General features: G+C 41.1%; 1 protein-coding gene across 1 annotated transcript in view; it reads left to right on the top strand.

Moving 5' to 3' along the window:
- The first annotated feature begins 2,964 nt into the window (after nucleotides 1–2,964).
- Nucleotides 2,965–22,792, top strand: part of doc2g (double C2-like domains, gamma) — a 29,603-nt gene continuing 9,775 nt past the window's right edge. Inside the window, exons 1-8 of the mRNA XM_067584684.1 lie at nucleotides 2,965–3,104; nucleotides 5,268–5,673; nucleotides 6,147–6,226; nucleotides 6,832–6,906; nucleotides 11,141–11,250; nucleotides 17,690–17,816; nucleotides 18,122–18,178; nucleotides 18,865–18,989. Of these exons, the coding sequence (XP_067440785.1) occupies nucleotides 5,286–5,673; nucleotides 6,147–6,226; nucleotides 6,832–6,906; nucleotides 11,141–11,250; nucleotides 17,690–17,816; nucleotides 18,122–18,178; nucleotides 18,865–18,989 (962 nt within the window). The 5' untranslated portion in view covers nucleotides 2,965–3,104; nucleotides 5,268–5,285. The remainder of the gene's footprint in view (nucleotides 3,105–5,267; nucleotides 5,674–6,146; nucleotides 6,227–6,831; nucleotides 6,907–11,140; nucleotides 11,251–17,689; nucleotides 17,817–18,121; nucleotides 18,179–18,864; nucleotides 18,990–22,792) is intronic.

Raw genomic sequence — 22,792 nt, 5'->3', positions numbered from 1 at the left:
AAGTCATATTGCACTGGTAGGTGAAATGCGGTCTACACAACGATGTAATTTTAACACATTTAATTTTTCATAAAAAATGTTATAAATCCGAATCTGAATACAATATTCTGAAAAGCACAAATAGTGGGTCTTTATGAATATTTATATTGAACAGATATTTTTAAAATGATTTGTTTTCAGGAAGAAAAAAAAAACATGTCCAATAACAGCATGCAAGTTGGGCATCGTAGTGTAGCGAGGTTACATCGCTGTTTCCATCCCTCTCTGTTGCTCAGCTCTGCTGTCTCTCACTGTGTCACTGATGTCAAGTGAGAAATAGAGTAATTTTCTCAGACTTCTATACAATCGGTCTTCTTTTTCCAACCAGTGGAGTCGCCCCCTGCTGGTCATTAGAAAGAATGCAGGTTTAAGGCACCTCTGCATTGGCTTCACTTTTCAGACCCGGAGCTTCCTGCTTGTGCATTGTCAGGCAATGATTCATATCGACAGTTATTTAGAAGTTTCTAATTTTCCTATGATTCAAATTTTATATCACAATGAATGTATATATTGTTTATATCACCCGGCAGCTGACAGTTCAATCAGAGTTAGGATGTGTTATTCTAGTAGCGGCTAATGTGCCCCTGAGCTGTTAGCCTTAGTTAGTTTAGTTAGTTTGTAGTCAGTTAGTTCTTCCTAACTCCACACTCAATGATTCTTTTAATTCTAAACTTGTAGTAGTCAACGCTGCCTCAAGTGACATCACTTCCTGCAATAAATCCGGTTTTGGATTTTTCATATTTTATTTATCAAGTTAACTGTTGAAATCTTAAATCAACTCAATATTTTTCCTCTCTCTTTTATTTACTTGGAGAAAAAAATACTTCGTTCTTTTTAGGAAATTAAATTATTGGGAAGTAACTGACCTGTAAAATAAGGTGTTATGCATTTTATTACACATAAAGGTCTAAATCCTGTTCCAAAGCCCTCTCCACACTGTCAGTCATAAAATTCAGGTAGAGAAATATTGAAATTATTTATTTATTTGAGTCTTAAAATATTGACTAAAAAGCTGGAATCGGAGCCTAACAAACCCACCATGTGAAGGTTTTTGTCTGCAGAATGTAAACCCACCAAGATTGCTTAACACCTCAGATTGAAGATTGCATGGCCTCAAATAACACTGGGCGTAGTTGAGAAAAAATATGTTATTCGTAGTTTGTGTTAACCTAACCCTTGCAAATCTGTGCTTATGTGTATTTCACCCACTCATGACCTGAGCGTGTTGAGACTGCCTTAAGAGCCCTCTTGGTAGAGTGCAGTGTGTCTCTTGGGTACCCAGGCACATGGAGAACGTCTGAGAGTTTTAGTGGTCAGCAGGTCAGCAGTGAGCACTCTGCAGCTGCCTGATAACTGCTGCTGTGGGTGGAGTAAGCGCTCACCTATGGATACATGTGCTTTTTCATTTTTCACTAAAGGGATGAGCATCTCTGGGGGAGCCAAGACCATGAAAACCACGAGAGGATTCTGTCCACGTGACAAGAACTCAGACAGCCAAAATACTTAACCACTTAAAACATGCGGACCATGTCTAAAACACCTATTTATAGATAGATAGCTTTGGCATCGGTAGACTGAATTTTCATTTATCTCTTTTCAACTAATTTAGCCCTCATGTTCCTTTTGCAAATTAATGAATATACAGTGTAATGGTCTGTTAACACAGTATTGATGAGGTAACGCTGATAGTAATGAGATGCCCAAAGTAAATCAAAGTGTTTACAAATGGATGAGCACGTGTCCACATCTAGCTGACCATTAATTTAATTGACCGCGCTTGTTGTTCATCTGTTACTTTTCAACCATGGAGAATTACATAGTTATCAATTTGTGCTCTGATGACTTTCCAACCAGCAGTACATGAAAATGTTATGTTTTTATATTCTCCGCCATGTGCTGCAATCAAAGGAGCTCTCCTGCCACACTATACTCAACAAAGGGAATGTGCTTTTAGCTTTCTCAATGAGAGTTTTCATTTTTTTATGTCCATTTCTAATCCTTTGAAGTTTTTTTTTCAACTTTGTTATCTACTCCTCATACTTTTGCCTGTGAAATTTTGAAATTTCTCTCTTTTAAACACCCTCGCAGCCATTCATCTGTTCTTTACTCTTCTCATTCATCCAGTCATTCTTGTCAGCAATAATTTACTGCAGTGTCACCCTGCACAAGTCCACTGTTATTGATGGTTTGTTGTCTTTGATTCATTTTATTACTGAGGCAGGTGAGAGCTGCCACAGTTGGACGCGTACAAACAAAGCACACACACACACACACATACACACACATTCACATACACACATATGCTTGGCTGATATTGGCCATAGTCTTAGCCAACACAAATGAATCTGGCAGTGTGATTGTATGGCTGGCAGTGTATTTTGTTCAGCTCAGTCAACACGTTGTATTTAATTTCCTCTCTTTCTGTCCTCCAGCGGGTGGATTTTTTTCATCCCAGAGCAATATTTCCTTTTTTTGTGCGTTGAGTGTTTTCACACCCGTTTCCCTCCCTCCATATACTGTATATATATCTGCCTCTCTGTGTATTTGTTTTTGCTGGTGTCACTGAGCGCTTGTCTGTGTGTGATGTCGGTTTGTCTCCTCATCTGTCTCTCTGTCTTGCTCTGCTTGTCTGTCTGTCACTTCCTCTCTCGCTCTTTTTGCACCTCCGCCCTCCACCACCCCACCCCCCCCATACACACCTCATCCACCACCATAACCATCAAAACACACACTCCCAACCCTTTTTTCCAGGTCTCTCTTAAATCTCCTCACTGCTGAGAAAGTGAGTGGCATTACTATATGCACAGTCTACAAACGCCTGACTGGGATTTTAACTGGATACGTCACAACTAAGGGGAAGGGAAAGAGGGAGGGACAGAGGAGAGGAGAGAAGGAGAGGAGGAGAGCAAACAATGAACAGAGACGGAGAGAGAAAGAGAGAGAGAGAGAGAGTACAGAGGGATATATTGACTCAAAGCTGGTCTGCATGCTCCTCAGTGTGTGAGAGACTAAGGACGTGAGAGCAGGCAAGATGGAGTGCTGGCACAGATGAAGACTGTCCCTGGGTACGTATTTGTGGATATCTATATTTGTGCATTTGTGTGTGTGTCTCTGTATGTAATAGAGGTCGAGAGTGAACGAGTTTGTGAGCAACATGCTGCAAGTGATCATTTGTCTGTGGATACCCAAGCAGTGAATTTCGGTGTTGTTACATAAGAGCAGTGCGAGTAATTGATTGAATGGAGGTATCAAAAATGGGAACGGGTAGTTTGGGTTTTTTATCTGTGTGTATGGTCTTGTTGCACATGTGTGTGTGTCAGAAGGAGTCTGTTTAAGAGCTGTAACTGAGTATAGTGAGTATAGTGAGGACGGAGGGAGATGCAAGTTTGGAAATGAGCGAAGTCTTGTTCTGTTTGGATATAGATGACGTTTTGGCTTTATGATGAGCTTCCAAAAACTTCAGTGTGTTCAGTATAGAAACATGTATGTGTGTCAGAGAGAAAGAATCAATATGTTTTATGACGACTTAATACTGGTGTAAACAAAGTGAAACAAAATCTTAGTATTTTCACCTACACAGTTTTTTTTTCATGGCTTCTACACACAACTGAAACATTTTCAGTTTATTCTACTGGCAACATGCATATTGTATAAACAATAATAACGTACACTCCTCGTGGAAGAAGTCTTTTTATATCCAAAATGACACTATTACAAAGATAAATCATACTGGATTAACAGCATTTGTGAGCTTTAAAAGAAACCAATTTGCAAAATTTTCATAATTACTGAAGTCATTCTCTATTTTTCCAGCTTCTCAACTGTGAAGATTTGCTTCTTTTCTCTGTTTTACATAATTGTGAACTGAATACTTTTAGGTTTTTGGGCTTTTGGCAACATTTGGAGAAATTTTTCTACAATCTTTGGACATTTAATAGACTAAATGATTAATCAGTTAATTGTAAAGAAAAAAGATTAATCAATAATGAACATTATCATTAGTCGCAGCAGCCCTAGAATCAACACTTTGATATGTGAGTTTTCAAAGTACCACAAGACAAATAAGAGAGCTGCAAAGAGACTGATCATTCGTGTCTAAATAACAGATGCATCAGTCAAAAACCAAAAGAGCAGCGTTGTTTCAATTGCAAAAGGAAATGAAAATCTTGACAGCGTATGCTAAAATGGACAAACTGCCTCGACAAAAAGGAACAGCGGTAGCAAGATGACACTAACCGCCAGTGACATGATGGACATATGCATTATATAGGGGGATGACAAGTGACATGCATCCTCAAATGACCTGCCTTTGTAGCAGTGTTTGCAACATGTTTGTGTGTTTGATCATCATTAAGATGATAAATTATCGTTTTTAAACAATTTAAGCTGGGAGTTTATCCCTTTTCTGGAACACCACCACCAAACAAAGGAAACTCTTTGACATCTGAATTTGAAGTTTTTCCCTGTGATCATTGACATCAAACCAGCTCTTTAAATAATGAAGAGACCGAGGCACTGTGGGATTGCATACAAGAAAACATGTCTCCAGTCTCTCTTAATCACCGTGAGGAAAATAGGAAATGATAGCATTTGGCTTAACGAGGTTGGAGTTTGGTGACAGTTATCACGCTTCATTTAGTGACAAATATGCTAAGGACTGAGAAAGGCTCCAAATAGTATTATGTAAATATTGCTCAGGGGACTTGCAGATGAGAGAGAGAGAGAGAGAGGAGAGAAAGAGAGAGATAAGGGAAGGATTAGAGTGAAGTGCAGATACACAAAGTGACATCACTTGTTCATACTTTACAGCAATACATTTGAATATTCATTCAGAGCACAGACTTGGTATGATGACACAATGTGTGAGTCACACTTGAAGTGCCAAAGGTTCTGGCAAATTCCATTTAGGCCTTTTATTACATCAACGAATGAAAACAGAAACATATTTCTGCAGGATTCTTTTAGATGTGTGGTGAATTTTAACACATATTTTGTGTGTTGATTTGCCTTGAAAAGGATTGACCCTTGCTGCTGCTGCTGCTGCTGCTGTGCAAACTTAGAATATGGAAACTAAGAGGAGGCGGAAGATATGACTGTGTTGTTATGTTTTTCTCTTCAAGTTCCGAGCCTCTTGTTCCTCCCCTCTGCTATGATCCCAGCTTTTATTCTGTTTTTCTTTCATTCATTTCTTTCTCTCTTCATCTCATCCCTTCATTCTCACCCCACAGTCCTATTCGACAGTCCACATGAGCGTCTCCAAACCCCCGCCGCCCCCCTCCACCTCCCACCTGGCCATCCCCCCTTCCTCCACCTCCACACCCTCCTCATCCGCCACCTCCCCCTCGGCGATGCCCCACTCCTCCGCCCTGCCCCCTCCCTCGCCGGTCAAGATCTCTATGCAGGAGCACTTTGCCATAAATGTGTGCCCAGGCCCCATCCTCCCCATCCCTCAGATCTCGGACTTCTTCCCACGTTTCCACGACTACCCCTGCACGCCACCGCCCCCGAGGGAGAAGAAGATCCTGAAGGAGGAGACTTTCAACGGGGAGACGGGTGGAGGATACAGAGATGGGGAGAGGAGGGGGGACAACGATGGAGACAGGGAGGAAGTGCTCGACTCTGATGATGATGACAGTGAGTTCGTAGGGGGGTGACCAAAGTTTTGTATGTGTGTTCATTCATGTGAAAATTAGAAGACAGAACAGCAGAAAAACAACAGTCAATTCTGAAACTTTAGAGTGGAGAGTCACCTTCTTTTTTACTCAAAATGAATTTATGCATTTTTTCCTCTGAAGTACAACATATGCTTGCAGAGTAATTGTGGAGTCAAGCATTTTTCCAAAAAGTGTTTGTCACTCCCACTTTGTGTGACTCCGCATCTCAGATGATTTATTAGACAATGTCGCAATAGTGGGACTCAGCCTGCAAGTTTCAGCTCATTCCCAAACAGTAATCAAACAAGACAGATCAATTCATATTAGGCGGCGTCATGTTTTTAAGAGGACATCTGCTACAAATGTGAGTCAGAGCTTTCGAGAGTGTATGTGTGACTGAGTGTGTCTTTCTCTTTTCCTGGCAGTAATTGCCGTGCTTTGTGTTGTTTTCAGCCTACCTGGGAACGTTGGAGTTCAGCCTGCTCTTTGATCAGGAAAACAACTGTCTTCATTGTACAATTCACAAGGCGAAGGTACACACACGATTCCAATATCCAATATCTAACAGACAATTCTAATAAACAGACCTCTGTCTATGTGTGATTGGTTGCATAATCCTCCTTGAGAGCCCAATGAAAACATTTCTCCTGTAGCACTTCTGCACAAGACATCAGACTGCCTTTTCTCAACCTTTTTAAAGCAACATCTCATGGTACTGGGAAATAGGAAAATAAAATTGGATAGAAGAAGAAGAAATTGGATAATAGCACCCTGTTGCTGTGGCAGACACATACATTTAGTATGTCCATCTACAAGGACACAAGCCTTGTATTACATATTGTGTACTGTCACATGATGTTAATTATGTAAATCTCAGTGAATGGTTCCCTTGAGGACAACACAAAGGAGTCAGGGAGAGTAGAAAATAGTGGCATAAAAAGAAACACCCAGCAGTGCTCTTGAGATATGACTACAGTAGAGGAGGTCTGTCATATTCGCTGTCTTTTCCTGACCCTGTCAGTTGTGTGAAGTGTTTGAGGGCATGATGACGTCACTTTTGACACTACAGTATATGTGTGTGTGTGTGTGTGTGTGTGTGTGTGTGTGTGTGTGTGTGTGTGTCTGCTTGTGTCCACAGGGACTGAAAGCCATGGACTCCAATGGGCTGGCTGATCCATACGTCAAGCTTCATCTTCTCCCAGGGGCTAGCAAGGTCACTGCTCCAACCTTACCTCAGTGGCAATTAATGTAACATGCTACCACACTGTGCAACATGCTCTGTCCCAGACACTGACACTCTCTCATGAAGTCCTACATCACATAGAAACCGGTGGCAAAGGAAGATCTTTTCTGGAAAAGTATTTAAAAAGCAAAAAGCAATTATTTACTTTTTGTAAATAATAGTCTCCCTTGTCGATTCTTGTTTATCAGACACCGTGAAAAGGTCAAAATGCTTTCGCTGAAACGTAACGTGGCAGCGTGCTAATTTACTGGGTCGCTTTAGTGGGCCGCTTAATGTGGCCCATCCAATGCTCTGCTTTATCGAGCACGAACATGTTCTGGTCTGCTGCATCGCTCTTGTCTTGTTTGCAGCTCAAGCAGCAAAGAAGATAAGGCTCACCACAACAGCAACCCCTAGCTCCGGCAGAATGCAACCTGTTGTCAGCCATTTTGGCTCAAGGTTAACACGAAATGAGGTTATGATAAGCGTGGGGAGGATGCTGAGCCCAGATAGGTTGAATGAGGCAACTGTCTGAGGTCTAAGGTGCTAACAATAACAACGTCCGGGGGATTTTTGTCCTCCAGCCTTCCTCTGACTGTCTTCTCTGCCATTGTTATCGCTCTCCTTTCCCCACTTTCCACCCCTATCTCTGTCTCTATCACACTATCTCACTGTGACCCTCTTTGACCTTGAAATACCAACAGTGTGCGAAGAGAAGGGAGACAACTGAGAGGGAAGGAAGGGGGGAGAGTGAAAAAAAGAGAGAGAGAGAGAGAGAGAGAGGGGGACTGGAGAAACAGAGGGAGGGAGGGAGAGACAGATGAGGGGAGGACAGCAGCAGGTGGTTGTCATGGAAACAGGGAGGATTGTTACACGGCTCACGTCAACAGGCGAGTGTTGATGGGGGAGAGTGGTGGTGTATGGTGTTGGGGGGGGGGCTCAGAGAAAGCATCAATGAGTAGGTAAGTACCCATGAACCAATTTGTTAAATGTCCACCAGACAGGGGTCACGTAACTTGAAAAGTGGTAGCAAGCACACGTAGAAGTGAGGATGATGGACACACACTCACACACCTACTTTTGACCACAGTCAGACTCAGCATGCGAGTATTGTAATGAACGATCGAGAACACAAGAGGTTTCAGTTTCTGTGAAGAACTGAGTTGTCAAAATACTGCAAGCAGAGACACTCGTCTCCTCGGTCCCACATGTTTTCCTTCCTCCTCACTCTCACATCCTGCAGCATATGCTGTGTAACCATGCAGTATACACTCAAGCATGCTGTCTTGTGATGCCAGACACACACAGAGACACATGCAGCACATGACCTTGCGTATATGCAGACACATAAGGCTTTAGTCACAGTCACACAGAGATGTGTGATACTCTCTTCATCCCTCCCTCTTTCTCTATCACACCCTCTTGTGTTCCCACACATAAACATACATGGACACAGTATTTCCCGGTGCCTCTATGATGGTCACTGGTGTTTTCATCTGTTCATTCCTTCTTGTGACACGTGGAAAAATCACCCACAGCCAGCATCTCTTCATCCACACCTTTGGGAAGTAGAGATTGAGAGAAAGGGAGTGTGAAATAAGTAAAAAGGATCCATGCAGGCAGATGGAGAGAGAGGTGGGAGAGTGTGATGGACAGATGGAAGGCGAGAGATAAAACATTTAGAAGACAGGGAGTGACACAGGGCAGGAAAAGGGAACTGGTGTTTTAAATGTTTGTAGATATTGCATTTGGTAAGATATGTGCTCAGGAAATTTTTCATTACCAACCCAATTCAGTCAATAGGGAGTGATGATTATTTGAGGAACTGTTGTTGAGTTGAGTTGTGCCGGCACATATGCAGTGGTGCAACACACTTGCGAGTCGTGACTCTGCTTGTGCACGACTCCTCCTGCACATTAATGAATCAAACAACTGGTGTGAATCAAAAACACTTGTTCCCCCTTCGTGGGGCAAACTCTGGAGGGCTGACTCTTATTGACAAGCCAAAAACTTTCCAGAAGAAAATGGAGGATAAAGGGTGGGGGGGGGTGGGGGGGCAGTGATGGGAATGAGGGAGAAAAGAGAGATGAAGAGGGGGAAGCAGAGCAGGCAGAACAATGGGATGTGGACAAAAACCAGAGCAAGAAAAACAGGGGATGGAATGGAAGGGAGGGTTCAGCATCTGGCCCTGAGGCGCTAGCAAGAGGCTGACTGTAACAGAATGGCGGAGAGAGAGAGAGAGAGAGAGAGAGAGAGAAATTAGGTGTTTATCTCTGAAGCTTCAGACATGAGCAGGAGAATCTTGAGAGAATAGCATGAACACTTTCTCTACCAGCTGGAAATACAGTGCATATAATTTTGCATAGACACTAGTGCTGGAAGATACTACACTGAATTAAATGTAAAAATTTTAATGTAGGAATACATTACAAGTAAAAGACCTGCAATCAGAATATTACTTAAGTAAAAGTATTAGTATTACTGTATCAGCTCAATTGTTAATACTTTTTGTAAGTAATGAATGGCCCCTGCCATATACTTATATAGTTTATTATTGGATTATTATAACTGATGCTTTAATGCATACAAAACATTTTAAGTGGAGTTGACTGTAATTGTGGGATTTATTGTCAGTAAATCCCACAAAAAACACCAAAACAAGAGTCTCTCAGTATGTTCTGAGAGACTCTTGAGACTGTCCTTCTCCAGTCTGTCTATGGCTCTCAGCTTATTCATCTTGTCCCTGCTGAAGATGGAAAATTCATAACAATATAATTTCATTAAAAAAGGTAATTTCCTACAACAGTTGGGCACTGTAATTTCTTGGCAAAAATACTCAAAAAGAAGTAAATAATACATTTGCTTGGGCTATTTTCAGTGGCAGATTAATACACATTTGGTGCTCTAGTGAGTATTTACAGCACCATGACCTTGTATTATTTATATATACAAGGTGTATAGTAGGACTCACTCAAAATAAACTAGTGTCCACATTCAAACATGTTGCCCTTTGCAGCCATGTGGCTCGTTGATGTGTTTTTGATTGTTTTGTTTTTGACAAAAATTTAGCTCAATGGCACAGAGGAATATCAGGTTTTGGATACATGGAGGATCCTTTTTTTTGGTTTTGGATTTTTCTGGTATTTGTTGGCAATAAGAAAAATATGCTATGTCAGCAGACTCATAATGTATGTCTGGCTGTACTGTATTTACAGTATGTGTTCATGTATGTGTAAATCTGCAATGTAACTGCTGGTAGCTGTGAAAGAAATGTATGCAGAGTAAAATGTAAGATAGTGTGTTGAAGTTGAAGTAAAGTGGCATAAAATTGAAAAAGCAATACCTCGGATTTCTACTTACAGAACTTAGTAAATACTTTCCACACCTGATAATCGTTCCCACGGCTCAGAACAGTCAATTAGTTCTGCTTTTTGCTCTACAAGGTCTTATTAACCCATATTTATATGAGACGAATTTGTGTAGAATTTCAGCATTTGAGCCAGAGTTTTAGCTTTCCAAGATTAGTGAGGAGGAAAATCTTAATGCATAGAAAATCAGTAAAAAGGCATTTTGTTATGATGCAAGCCTAATTTCTAGAGGGTTTTTATAAACATTACATTATATACAAAAGAAGAAAATCCGAAATAAAAACTTAAACAAGATGAACACATCCCTAAGGCAACTGTGGGAAATGAATCAGCAAGTGGCTGCAAACTTTATTTATGCATAGTGAAGCTATTAGGGGCTTGTGGGCATTTCCTCTCCTGGAAAGCTTTAATTTTTCATACTGATTGTGTTGTGCAATTTAATTGACCGCTGTGTTGTGCTGTGTTTCGAGACACAGTGCTTGTTTTGGAGGCCTGGCTGGTGCTAATGCACCGACTTATCCCGTTGGGGAGGAGACAGACGGACAGGTGAGGCGAGGAAAGCCTTGTGTCCTCTCACTCTCCTCTACAAAGTAGGCAGCAGATGTCTGCGATTTCCTGAGGGACAGAGATAAATGATGTTTCCTCACTCTTTTTCTCTCTCTCCCTCTTTCTCCCTCTTTGATCTTTTAGTGTCACTCGTTTTTTCTTCTTTTTCATGATCTCATTCTCTTTCTTTCTTGCTGATCTGACGAGTTTGCTCCCTCGCCCTTTAAACATTCCTCTCCTCTTTCATTCTTTTGATCCTTCCCTTCCCATGGATGTCTTTTTTCATATATCTTTTACTCTCCCCTCTGCAGGCAAACAAGCTACGCACAAAAACCCTGAAGAATACGCTGAACCCAGTGTGGAATGAAACACTGGTGTATCACGGCATCACAGCGGCTGACATGACCACCAAAACGCTCAGGTAGGAACAAAGCTCTAGGTGTCACTTCGGCCAGCAATTAGAACTATTCCCCAGACAGCCAAATGACCAGTTTATTATGCAGAGGATGAAGATCCATGCCTCCATTTCTCTAGTGAACTGTCAGCAGCCAGCTATGCGTCCCGGTGGGATTTTCCAGGTAATTCATTATTGCAGCCAGGCAGCACCAGCCAACTGTTCCACTTGCTGCTGCTCCTCAGGTGTTGGCTGCGTGGTGAGTCTCCGGACCCTCCTTCCCAGAAATTCTCTCCATATGGAATGATTGAGGTCAAACGTAGCCATCTTGGCCCAAAAACTCAGATGCACTTGTATCACCCTGCATGTGTAAGTTGATTCAGTGGCTGAGTTTTGCGTTGTTTTGTTTGTGAACGTGTGCGCTGCGTACAATCAGTGTCAGTTTGCTCAGCGGATTCATAATAGGGTTGGATGGCATTGTTTATCCTGAGGAAACACGAGCACAAAAGCGCACGGACGTGTGCACGAGCACACACGGCGCGCACACGCACTTGTCTCAGCCGCACACACAAATGCAGGCAGTCAGGTGTGTGCTTATCCTCCTGTGTGTATGTCAAGGGCAATCACTGGCAGGAAAGAACATGCATGGCCCCTCCTCTGTACGCAGAGAACACACACACACACACACACACACACACACACACACACACACACACACACACACACACACAGACACACACACACACACACACACAAACACACACACACACACACACACACACACACACACACACATAAACAGTGCATGTCCTTGAGCTCTAACAAGTACACACATTCAGAAATAACATTTAATCTCCCTCTCCAAACACATCTCTCTCATACACACACACACGCGTAAACAGCAGCTTGAGGAGTGACCCCTCAAACTAAAGGAAACCCACCTGACCTCTGTCCAAGGACATAGCCAACAGACACAAACCAGCATGGAGGCTCTGGGCAGCCAACGCGAGGAAGAGGAGGAGAAGTGTGTCCAGTGTCATGCAAAAGATGAGGAGAGAGAAAGAGAGAGGTGGCTGCCAAGATCAACAAAGAGAGCAGGAGAAAAAGCATGAGTGATGCCAAGTGACAGATAAGGGGGTGTGCAAGGGGAAACTAGGAAGGCCAAGACATAGGAAGATGACAGAATAGAGAGATGGACAGAATCCAAGGGTCAATGGAGAGACAGAGAGATTGGCTCAGAGAGGGAGGGAGAGTAGTGAAATGGATAAAAGTGATGAATGAGAAATTTCACTTAGCTGGAAAAAAAAAAAGTGGGCGCGTGATGGGGAGGAGTTTACTTAAAGGAGAGCCAAAAACAAAAGAACAAGGACAGTGAGAAATACAGTATGTGAGAACAGCAAACAAGCGTGAGTGAATGAAATGCTGTCTGACATGAGGAAAGAGACAGGGAGGTGGGGAGAGGAAAAAAATCTGTTCAAACTCTCTCTGGATGTGTTAAGGCGCCAGCACGATACATTAGCCAATAGAGAGACTTTGTTCTCGTTACTCCACAGAAAGCAGCGAGCAGTCGGAGAATGGAGAAACAGAGAGGGCGATCCCTGGAGAGATATTTACTCACTGGGTTGTGCCCTGCTAGATCTTGCTCTGCCGGTCCCAGCAGGGCGTAGAGGAGGAGATGCTGTACTCTTTGATCCCCATGCTCTGTGCATCGCTGAGAGGGAGGACTGTGCCCAGACTCAGTCTCTCTGTAGACTTGCCTGGAGGCCTCGACACTGCAACGTTAGAAAATAGTTCAACTGGGCTACGCTGCACACAGACCGAACCCATTTCAATTTAAAAGAATTGGTTTTCATACAAGAACACAGATTGTTCCTGAGCGGTGTTTTCATTCAGATATTTTTTTTCTTTTTAAACTGTTTCTTACCGTTTGGCCCACATTAGAGATGCTGATAAAAGCTGGAATGAAGCCAAAAACTTCTGAGTCATTAAACATTTCTTTAGTGTAAAAACCATTTTATCAAACTGTTCTTTGCGGTGGAGGACAAATGCTGTATGCAGTGTGTTAAGTGGAGGGAGAAGACTTGTTTTGTGCATTTATTTATTTATTTCCTCATTCATTCTTTCATTTACAGTTAGACAGATTATATAGAGCTATTATACTGAAGCAAAATGCGCTGAAATAGAAAAGGCTGTTTAAATAGAGGCTGGTTATGAAATGGCTAAAAAAAAATCTCTTTAAGTTGTAAAAGCAGTCTTTATTTATATCATGTATTCAACAACTGTATTCCTCAGTGTGCAGACTTTATCTCCAAGGGCCACCAGAGGTCCAGTCTGTTGTTAAGAATGAACCAGCTGAGTAAACTAATAACTAATGTCCTCAATCCAGACTTCACGGTTGGCCTCATAGCAGCTAATCCTTTAATTGGTGCAGGAAGGCTGCCTGTGATGGTCGGGTCTTGAGTGAAACGTCAACCAAACTGGAACACAGTGCAGAAATCTCCACCCTTATAAGTAATTTAGTCTGTTATTGAGTCCTAAAAATCATAATTGTCACAATCTAAAATGATTTTAAACCCCAATAAAATTCAGTTTGTTTCAAAAGGGATTTAATTTCTAAAAAATACCTGACACACGGAAAAACTGCATTGGGAACAAGTGGATTTATGAGTCTCCTTTGATGTCTGAATATGAGTCAGAATGACGCACTCAGAAGATTGTTATATTGTAGTGGAGCTGACATGATTTCAAGATTAGGTCCAAATTTCCCTCTTTTTCCACTGCAGTTTGCTTCTGCCTTTGGGCAAATTTAAAATTATTTGACAGTAGTAATGTGGTGCTTCAATCCTTCCCCTCATTTAAATGACACAACCCTTTTTTGTGCATCTTAATGCACAAAGAATAAGTGAATTGTACATTCATGCCTTGGGTAGAATCTTAAGGCTCCTTTTGGCTTTTATCACTGAAATGATTATCAGGCAGCCAGTTATCAGAGGAGAGATGGAGACTGTGGAGGTGTTTTGATCAAGAGATCCTGTGTGTGTGTGTGTGTGTGTGTGTGTGTCTGTGTATGTGTGCGTGCGTGTGTGTAAGGACTACCGAGATGATGTCAGTGCCAGGTCTGGTCTCCCTCCTCTCAATTTCTGCCCTCTATCTCTCCATCCCTCTGTCGGGTTTCCTAATAGACTTGTACTGTCCCCGTCTGTGGACAGATAGGGACAAATCTAGGACTTGATTTGGTATTGGATGGAGGATGAGGCTGAGATTAGCTACTGGATGCCTTAGGTGAGCTGTACAGTCCGGTACTGATATGGTCAGGGAGAAAAAAAAATACTTTCATTAGAAGTTAGATGTTGGAGTGGGAGTTTTATTTTTGGTTGGTGTTGCTTGATTGTTTTGTAAGGAATTCCCTGAACAGAGACTGTCCAATCGTAGTTTAGCAGCTGTAACTAGGCATGACAGGTCTGTCAAACTTTGGATTTTTCTGTTTAAGTGGTGTTCATCGGCCTCTAATAAGAGTGGTACTTCATATCTAATGAGTTGTGTCTTTTTATGGCTTTTCTAAATCCAGAAACACAAGAGCAAAAGCGTAAGGGATAGAATAAACTTTGTTTATCTGCTCTAATGAGAGCTGCAAACATTAGTATGCCTGGCTAATAAGCCCACAAGTAACTCATCATTATTTCCAAAGTCAAGGGTCATTAGCTAACTATATTAATATGGTGGGTTACAGGTTATATAAAAAAAATACCTGTTCAAGACTGGTGCATCCACTGCATGGAAGCCAAGATACAAGTATATCAGTAGAGTAATGTTAACAGCTCTGCTCCTGATCTTTGTTGGGGAAGTTTACACTAAACTTCAGATAGTGTTACATTTGCCAAATTTATCAATACTTCTTCATACTCAAAATCCTTTTCTCTTATACAAGTGAAGCATACTGTAGTTTAGCATAAATCTAACCACTCTCTGTTGTGCTTCTCAAAGTAAGTTCTTTTTTCAAACCATCAAAGGGTTAAATCAGTCCATTATATCGTAGCCGTCATGTGCATATTTAAGACCTTGTACTTGGACTGACTCTACAAAAATATGTTCTAATTTTGATGTTAGATCATATCATACACTGCTTGAACGTTCCCCAAAAATCAGTGTAGAGTATCGGCTAATTTCAAGTAGCCATGTAATTTATCTTTACAATATTAAACTCTTAAATATGTTAAATATGGTAAATGGAAAAACATACGTCATTTGCATTGCCTTGAACAGTTTAATTAATATTTGGGAACATGAAGTAATGCCCGAATGTGGAAAAAACAGAGAATTAAGCCTTAAATAACACAAATCCCTGTGGCATGGAATTAAAAACAATATGGCATAACAAATCAATCGGCAGGCTAAGTGGGGATTCATTAAGTATATACAGTATCTAAAGTTTGAAATACCAGTGAGCTCCTTACACGCCAATGATCTTTTTTTAAAAAAAACTGTAAAGGTACCGCAGTAAAGGTCATACTTGTCATCAAAGTCACTTTTTGTTGACACTCTTCCTACTTGTTCAAACCATTAAAGAGATACTTTCACAGGTTCAGACACCACACAGGCATGCTAAAACACCCTGTTCATCTAATGTAACTCATGAGGATGATATTTGCCAGTGACGCCACACTAAATTTGGCACCGAAGGTTGAACAGATTCCATGAGCATCTGCTTGGTTTTTAGAGGAATACTAGAGCCGGAAAATGTGGGAGAGGGTGTAAAGAAACCGGATGGAGCATTTGCACAGAGGGCCACAAGTTTGGGGCAGATCTGGTGTCACTTTTCACCACAACCTTCGTCTCATCACAGACACCTTACAAGTATGACAGAGCAAAGGCACATGAATCATCTGACAGCCCTGGTCATGAGTCAGAGTTATTCTGAGGCCCCTGCTAGAGATATAAGTTATGACTAAAAGGCTGGAGCCAGCATGTCAAACGTCTAAATGTCAGAGGAATGGGAAGAGAACAGGAAGAGGGGGGAAGGTGTGTGTGTGTGTGTGTGCAGCGAGAGAAAGAGGCAGGTTGAGAGTAGAAAATGAAGAGTGAGGAAGAAATCAGGAGCAGCGACAGTCCATCTGGGAATATCTGAATACAGAGGGAATATTGTAGCAGGTGATGGGCTGTGAAGATGCTACTGTATCTGATGGAATATTCACCCTCCATCAAACATCACCATTAGTCTGAAAAAGTGCGCTCCGTGGAGGAATTAATTTTGCATAACTATAGCAATACAGGGGATATTGATTTGTTGTCTCCTTTTAAATTTAGAGGGCAGCGAAAAGCAAGACATGCGATAGGAGATCTACATAATTCAAACAGGATATTTTTCTTCCTCTCAATTATGGTGCAAGTCACCCTAATATAAAGACAATCTATACAAATGACTTGATTACCTGCACACTACATGAAATCAGAACATTTTTTACAACTCAGTGAAATAAACAGCAGCAGTGTCCAAAATGACTCCCTCGTTCACTCATTCACTACTCCCTGTATAATAGACGCTCAATAGCTTACTCAGTGCTTTACATTTACATTTTGTCATTTGGCAGATGCTTTTATCCAAATCGACTTACAAGTGAGGCAAGTCAATCAAGTGTTAGAGGACAGTGACTCCGAAAGAGCCGTGCTACAAATTCTCAAGTAGCTGACGAGGTATAAGTGCAAGTGTTTTGTTTTTCATATTAGTAAAGTAAGAAACAACAGCAAGTAGACAAATGCACAAGATATACCATCAACAACAAGAGAGAAAGTGCTTTTTCAGGCGTTTCTCGAATGCAATGATGAACTAATCATCATCATTTTGTATCATCACAGTCGGCTGTGGAGTCGCAGTGTAATTTTTATATCTATAAAATGCTGCTGCAATGTGAGATTGTTTGCAGGAAGTAGTGTACATTCTTTGGAAGCTATTTTATCTGTTCCATTGTGGATTTTTTGAGGGCACTATATAGGGGATACATTTACACACTCAAAGACCTTTTTACCTCATTCTAATAATATAAAATTACGGGAAAAAACATCCTTTCTGACTGCAAAAGGGATGATTAAATGTTAAATTAAATTTTTGTTGGACTTTAAGACAAATTAGTGTCTGATGGAGTAACAGCCATAAAGGAAATAATTGAAATCCTTTGGACACCCCCGTCCTCCTCAGCACCCACACATCATTCATGAGGTTGTTCATGCGAAACCACAGAGAACTCATCTCGCCTTGCACGTGGAGCTGAATGATTGTTCAGATTCACTTTGGATATATTTGGCACAGTCTTCTCAATAATGAGCAGAGCAACGCAGCGGCAGAGTTCATCTGTAACTTGTCAGTGACTCACCTGCTTCTCTCTCTCTCTCACTCTCTCTCTCTCTCTCTCTCTCTCTCTCTCTCTCTCTCTCTCTCTCTGTTTCTGTGTGTGTCTTTTTGTGTATGAAGGCTGTGTGTATGTGACATGGACAGACTCGGACGAAATGAATTCATTGGAGAGGTGAGAGTGGCACTGAAGAAACTGAAAGAGGGCGAGAACAAACGTTACAATATGGGCCTGGAGAGAATTGCACAGGTAGGTACAGTGTGTGTGTGTGTGTGTGTGTGTGTGTGTGTGTGTGTGTGTGTGTGTGTATGTGTGACCGTGCATTAACTGTTCACATACATACCAAATGGGTTTCTGTGGACATATATATCAAGATGTGTCCTATTTCCATTGTGCATGTTGGCCTCGGGGCTATCAGGCATCAATTTCAACTGCTGCATTATATTATGTAATAGATATTCACCTGCAGGCTCCGTAGGTTATAACCAGTATCTCTCTCGCTCTCTTTCTTCATGTCTATCTATCTATCTCTCTCTCTCTCTCTGTCATTTCAGAATAAAGAAACTAACAATCAAACGGTGGAGCAGGGAGCGCTGGTAGCAGAGGAGGAGGTAAAACTATCGTCAGCTTTTATCATCACCAATCCTATTATCATTTTTAACCAAAACATGACTCACTGCAATTTCCTATTACTCGCCTATATCTAATACATTTTCTTATCTTTTTAGAAATTCTAATCTATCTTCTATTTCCACCATCTGAAAAGAAAGTTTAATTAATCAGTAAATGTGTCGGAAGCATGCACTGTAATACACTGGTGCGAGAGAAACTATTCATATGGACACTGTATTGCAACAGTTTGTGAATCACAGCAGTGTTGTCGATCCGTTGTTTTTCTCCTCTGGTGGTCGTTATCTCATTTCTCCTCATGATTTTAGAGACAGAGGCTAATAGCTTTTGGTCTCAAATGAGAAGGGAGCAGTGTCATTTTGCCAATCCAAGATAAGGCTTTTAATTACAAGCTTTAATTTGAATACTTCTGTTGCCTATACACTATATGTTAGGTAGGATATTGGTGCAAATAATAGTTTTTTAAATTAAATTTTTACTTAATCATTGATTTATTTCCACTGCTCTGGGTGAAAAAGAGTTTACAAAGAGTATTTTGGTAATTTTCATAGTCACTTTACAAACAAAATCTGCTGCAGGATTCCCCACTGCGTGTATCCATCGAAGGGGGAAACATCAGAGTGGAAACAGGTGCTGTGTCTGACACGGTTGTTTTCTCTGTCCCCAGCGTGGCCGCATCCTGGTGTCACTGTGCTATAACACAGAGAAGGGCTGCCTGCTGGTTGGAATCATACGCTGTGCCCATCTGGCTGCCATGGACTCCAACGGCTATTCTGACCCCTTTGTCAAAATGTGAGTCACGTTGGAATTTTTATTAACCAACCTGGTATCCAACAAATTATGTTCATATGTAACTGTTCTGCTTTTGCATTTAATGGTCAGTGGCAATGTGCTCAACCAATGCAAGTGGTATATCACTGCTATATGAACTATAAAAACATCACATATGATGTGTAGTGCAGCAGAAAGTAAAGGTGTGAAGAACGGTGTGGTGGATTCGACAATGGCTTGGTTTTGTGTTATATCTCCTAAGAGCAGTCATTCCTGACATTTTTTTTTTAACTTCACCATATTTGGGATGTTTTTTAAACGTTCAACTGATAATCATATCTTAACCATTAGCTGCCATGCCTGGTACTAAAGGAACATTCAATTATATATATATATATATATTATAATACTTATCATACCAGGTTTGTTGTTTGTAATGCTCACAGTTGCAGAGAATTTAGATAAAATAGTTGCCACTGTGATATGTTTCACTGTGACGATCGTGAGATAAACAGAAAGGTAAACAGTAGAAATGCGACGTTAACTTTAGAAAGTAATCTGCGAGGAATGTGTGCTTATGTACTGTATATAACACAGCACCTTTCAAGATGACATTGCAGGAAAAGTTGAGCCAGATTTTTTCTTTTTTTGCTGGATGACCCTGTGTTGGCAACCTCACTGTGTCAACGCACTGGCCTCATTCAAATGATTGAGAGGGCTATGTTTTTTTATGGCAGGGCTCAAGTCGCTGAGAATATGGCCTTAGTCTGTGGATTTTTACCTGAGGCTTGATAGAGCATCTGTCACAGCTAACACAAGCCACCATCACAAATCTCCCATTCTGCATTGATTCTGTTTCATAGCTCCAAAACATAGAAAACAGTAAGTATCAGCTTAGATACTACCAGAACTATTTCTATGACTACATTAAATTTCAGTCAAAACTTATGTATGCATGTACTTGGCCAATCAGGCCAGTTTCAGGCAATGTCAACGACTCAAGAAGAATCAGGAAGACAAGGTGAAAGGGCTCTGACACAATACTCGTAGAACTAGGTGTTACAGTGCATAAGCTTTGATCTATTACACACAGGCTTCGCCCTTTAGTGAGCCTGACAGGCTTGAGGGGGCGAAGCCAGATGCCCTGCTAACAGAAGCATGGCACAACACCCACAAACCTATGAAATGCGAAAACATGTCTCCAGGACTAAGAACCGAAATGTAAAGCCACCATAAGCTTAATTAACTTGCACACTACAACAAGCAGATCAGCAACACACCTATAACTCTGAACAGTCTTTGTGAGCTGAAGGAGGATGTGCCCATGACAGTTACTTAAACACAAGGATGAAGTTGTCTGATAAGGCCAATAAGAACCTCAAAAAAGCAACTGCAGTCCCATAATGGTGGTGACACCACCAATCATGCTGCAAGAAGGATTCCTGATCATACTGTACCATTCAGAGAGGACTGTGCACTTCTCTCAGCCAACGCAGGTCTCTTCAAAGTCTAAAACACAAAGCCAAGAGAAAGACAAATTGTCCAACATTGTAAACCTGGGCCAACCTGCCAGAAAGGCATGGGTGGTGACAGATTAAACCCACACAGCTCAATCTCTGCTCTGCCTGGTGCACTTACTGTAAATACCAGCAGTGCTTAGAGAGAAAGCTCCCACACAGGACAACCAATCCTCTAACCGACGCCACCTCCAGTAGTGGGAGGCTGTGAAGCAGAAGGAGCACCAGTTTGCTGAAATTGTCTCTAAAGGACGTTTTAATGGCCCTAAAGTAGTTTTTAGTTTCTTCAGTTGATTAAACCGTGATCTAAATGGTCAAGAATAGATAAAGTTGACTTGATTTTTATCCCTTTGACTGAGATGACATGTGTTTATGGCCTGAGGATGATGGGAAAAGATGCAGAAAAAGAGATGGATTAGCCTGATTATCTGTCTGAACTTTTGTGTGCTTTATGTACAGTCCAGTACCACAACATTTGGACACACCTTCCCATTCATTTGAATTAGAAAAGTCCAGACTTTTGACCAGTACTGTATATTTACTTGAAGAACTTGTTTGTGAGTGGGAAAGAGATGGAGAGGCGATCCACAACATTTTTATTCAGTACTGTGCAGTTTGGAATAGAGTGAATGAGAGGGAGAGATAGAATTACTGCATTGAGAAACATTTTTATCTTGTGATGTTTTCAGTAGGTTGTACAAGTGGGAAATATTGAGCAAAACCTTCTCAGTATTCACCCTCAATATTGGTATTTTGAAATGCTGTAGAGAGAGAGAGATGAGAGAAACAAAAAGAAAAAAAAGGGAAAGTTCACGCTTTTCTCTCTCTCATACGCACACAGACATATTTTCCTTCTGTCTCTCCAAGGCATTGATTTGTTCCTCTGCTTTAAAAGTGCCACCTTGTACTTTATCAGTCAATTTTAATGCTCAGAGTTTGTGTCTGGCTCTTCTTTCAGTCCCTGTTTTCCTTTTTACCTGCTCTGTTTCATTTTATCTGCTTTGGTTGTGTCTCTTTCTTCTTCTATGTCTTTTCACTTTTATATAGGCTGTTTAAATTGACATGATTTATTTAAGCCACTGGTCTGATACTTATTTCTAATGCCTTAGCTATTTGGATGTTTTTTATTTGCCTGTCTGCCAGAGATTCCTTTTGTTCCCTTTTGTACGAGGAACTCTCTCTATCCATCACAAAGAGCCTTGTTTACCTCAGTTGAGTGGCTGCTCTGCAGAGTATACAGTATGCCACTCTTTTAATGCATCCTAATGTGATTTCCATAGACCCAACATAATTAATGATCTGAAGTTTAGTGAAGTTAACTTCCAACAAAGAAAAATTGGCAGCGAACGTATTGCTGGCACAGGACGAATTACGTCTCTAGAGTATACCGAGCAATTAAGTCGACAGAGGAGTAAGGAATTAATTTGCTTAGGTAGCTTTCTGACTTACTTCACTGTCAGAGTGGTGATGTCCTGCAGCTGTAACACCAGCAATCCTCTGGAGGAGGATGTAACTAAAGCTGATCTTGATACTGCTCTGTCTTCATTCATGCTCACGGTGTGTTTGTGTGTGCATTTGTCCAGAAGGCTTTTCTAATTGGTCTTTTCTCTCTGTGACTCTCAAACAGTCTTTGGAAGCTATTTAAGTGACACAAGGTCAGAATTATCTCAGAACTAATTTGTTTTCCGTTTGAAAGGATAAATTAGCTTTTTAAGAGAGTTTACATCCTTTGAAGGAGCCCACAGTCTTTTCCTTTGCTCTTCACACGTTATTAAAATGTAAAAAAAATAAATAAATAATTCTGTCAGAAAAACGACATGTGAAGGCAGAAAATGTGCAAAACATGTCAGATATTTCCTGCTGACCAAGCACACTTCCATGCTTTACTGTCTTGTTCTCTTTCCCTCTGAGCGCTTGTGTGAAGTGGAAATCATGACTCCTTTCTGCAGAGGGCATATATTTAGCTCCTCTTTCCCATCGTTCATTTTCATTTTCTCTCACATTTTTTTTTTTTTTTTTTTTGCATCTCTGTGTCATAACTTCTTTAATTTAGCTCCTGTTTTTAACACCGGCTCCCTCATCTCTCCCTGCCACTTCTCAGTGTTTTAGTTGTTCCTTTATCTCGTTCATGAGGATGCTCTCATTCTTCTGTCTGTCTCGCTGTCAGATTGCTGTCAGGATCGTTTTTGGTACCAAATTCTCATCATCTCATCAGTTACAGAGTTGTTAATTTGACATGTGATTATATCATGTGCTTCCTGTGACATAAAATGAGTGGTGAAAGGTGAAATATTGTGGACTGAGGTG

Source organism: Thunnus thynnus, chromosome 3, assembly GCF_963924715.1.
Source record: "Thunnus thynnus chromosome 3, fThuThy2.1, whole genome shotgun sequence".
Classification (NCBI taxonomy): domain Eukaryota; kingdom Metazoa; phylum Chordata; class Actinopteri; order Scombriformes; family Scombridae; genus Thunnus; species Thunnus thynnus.
Note: the sequence above shows the minus strand (reverse complement) of the source record. Positions and strands in the feature narration are given on the sequence as shown.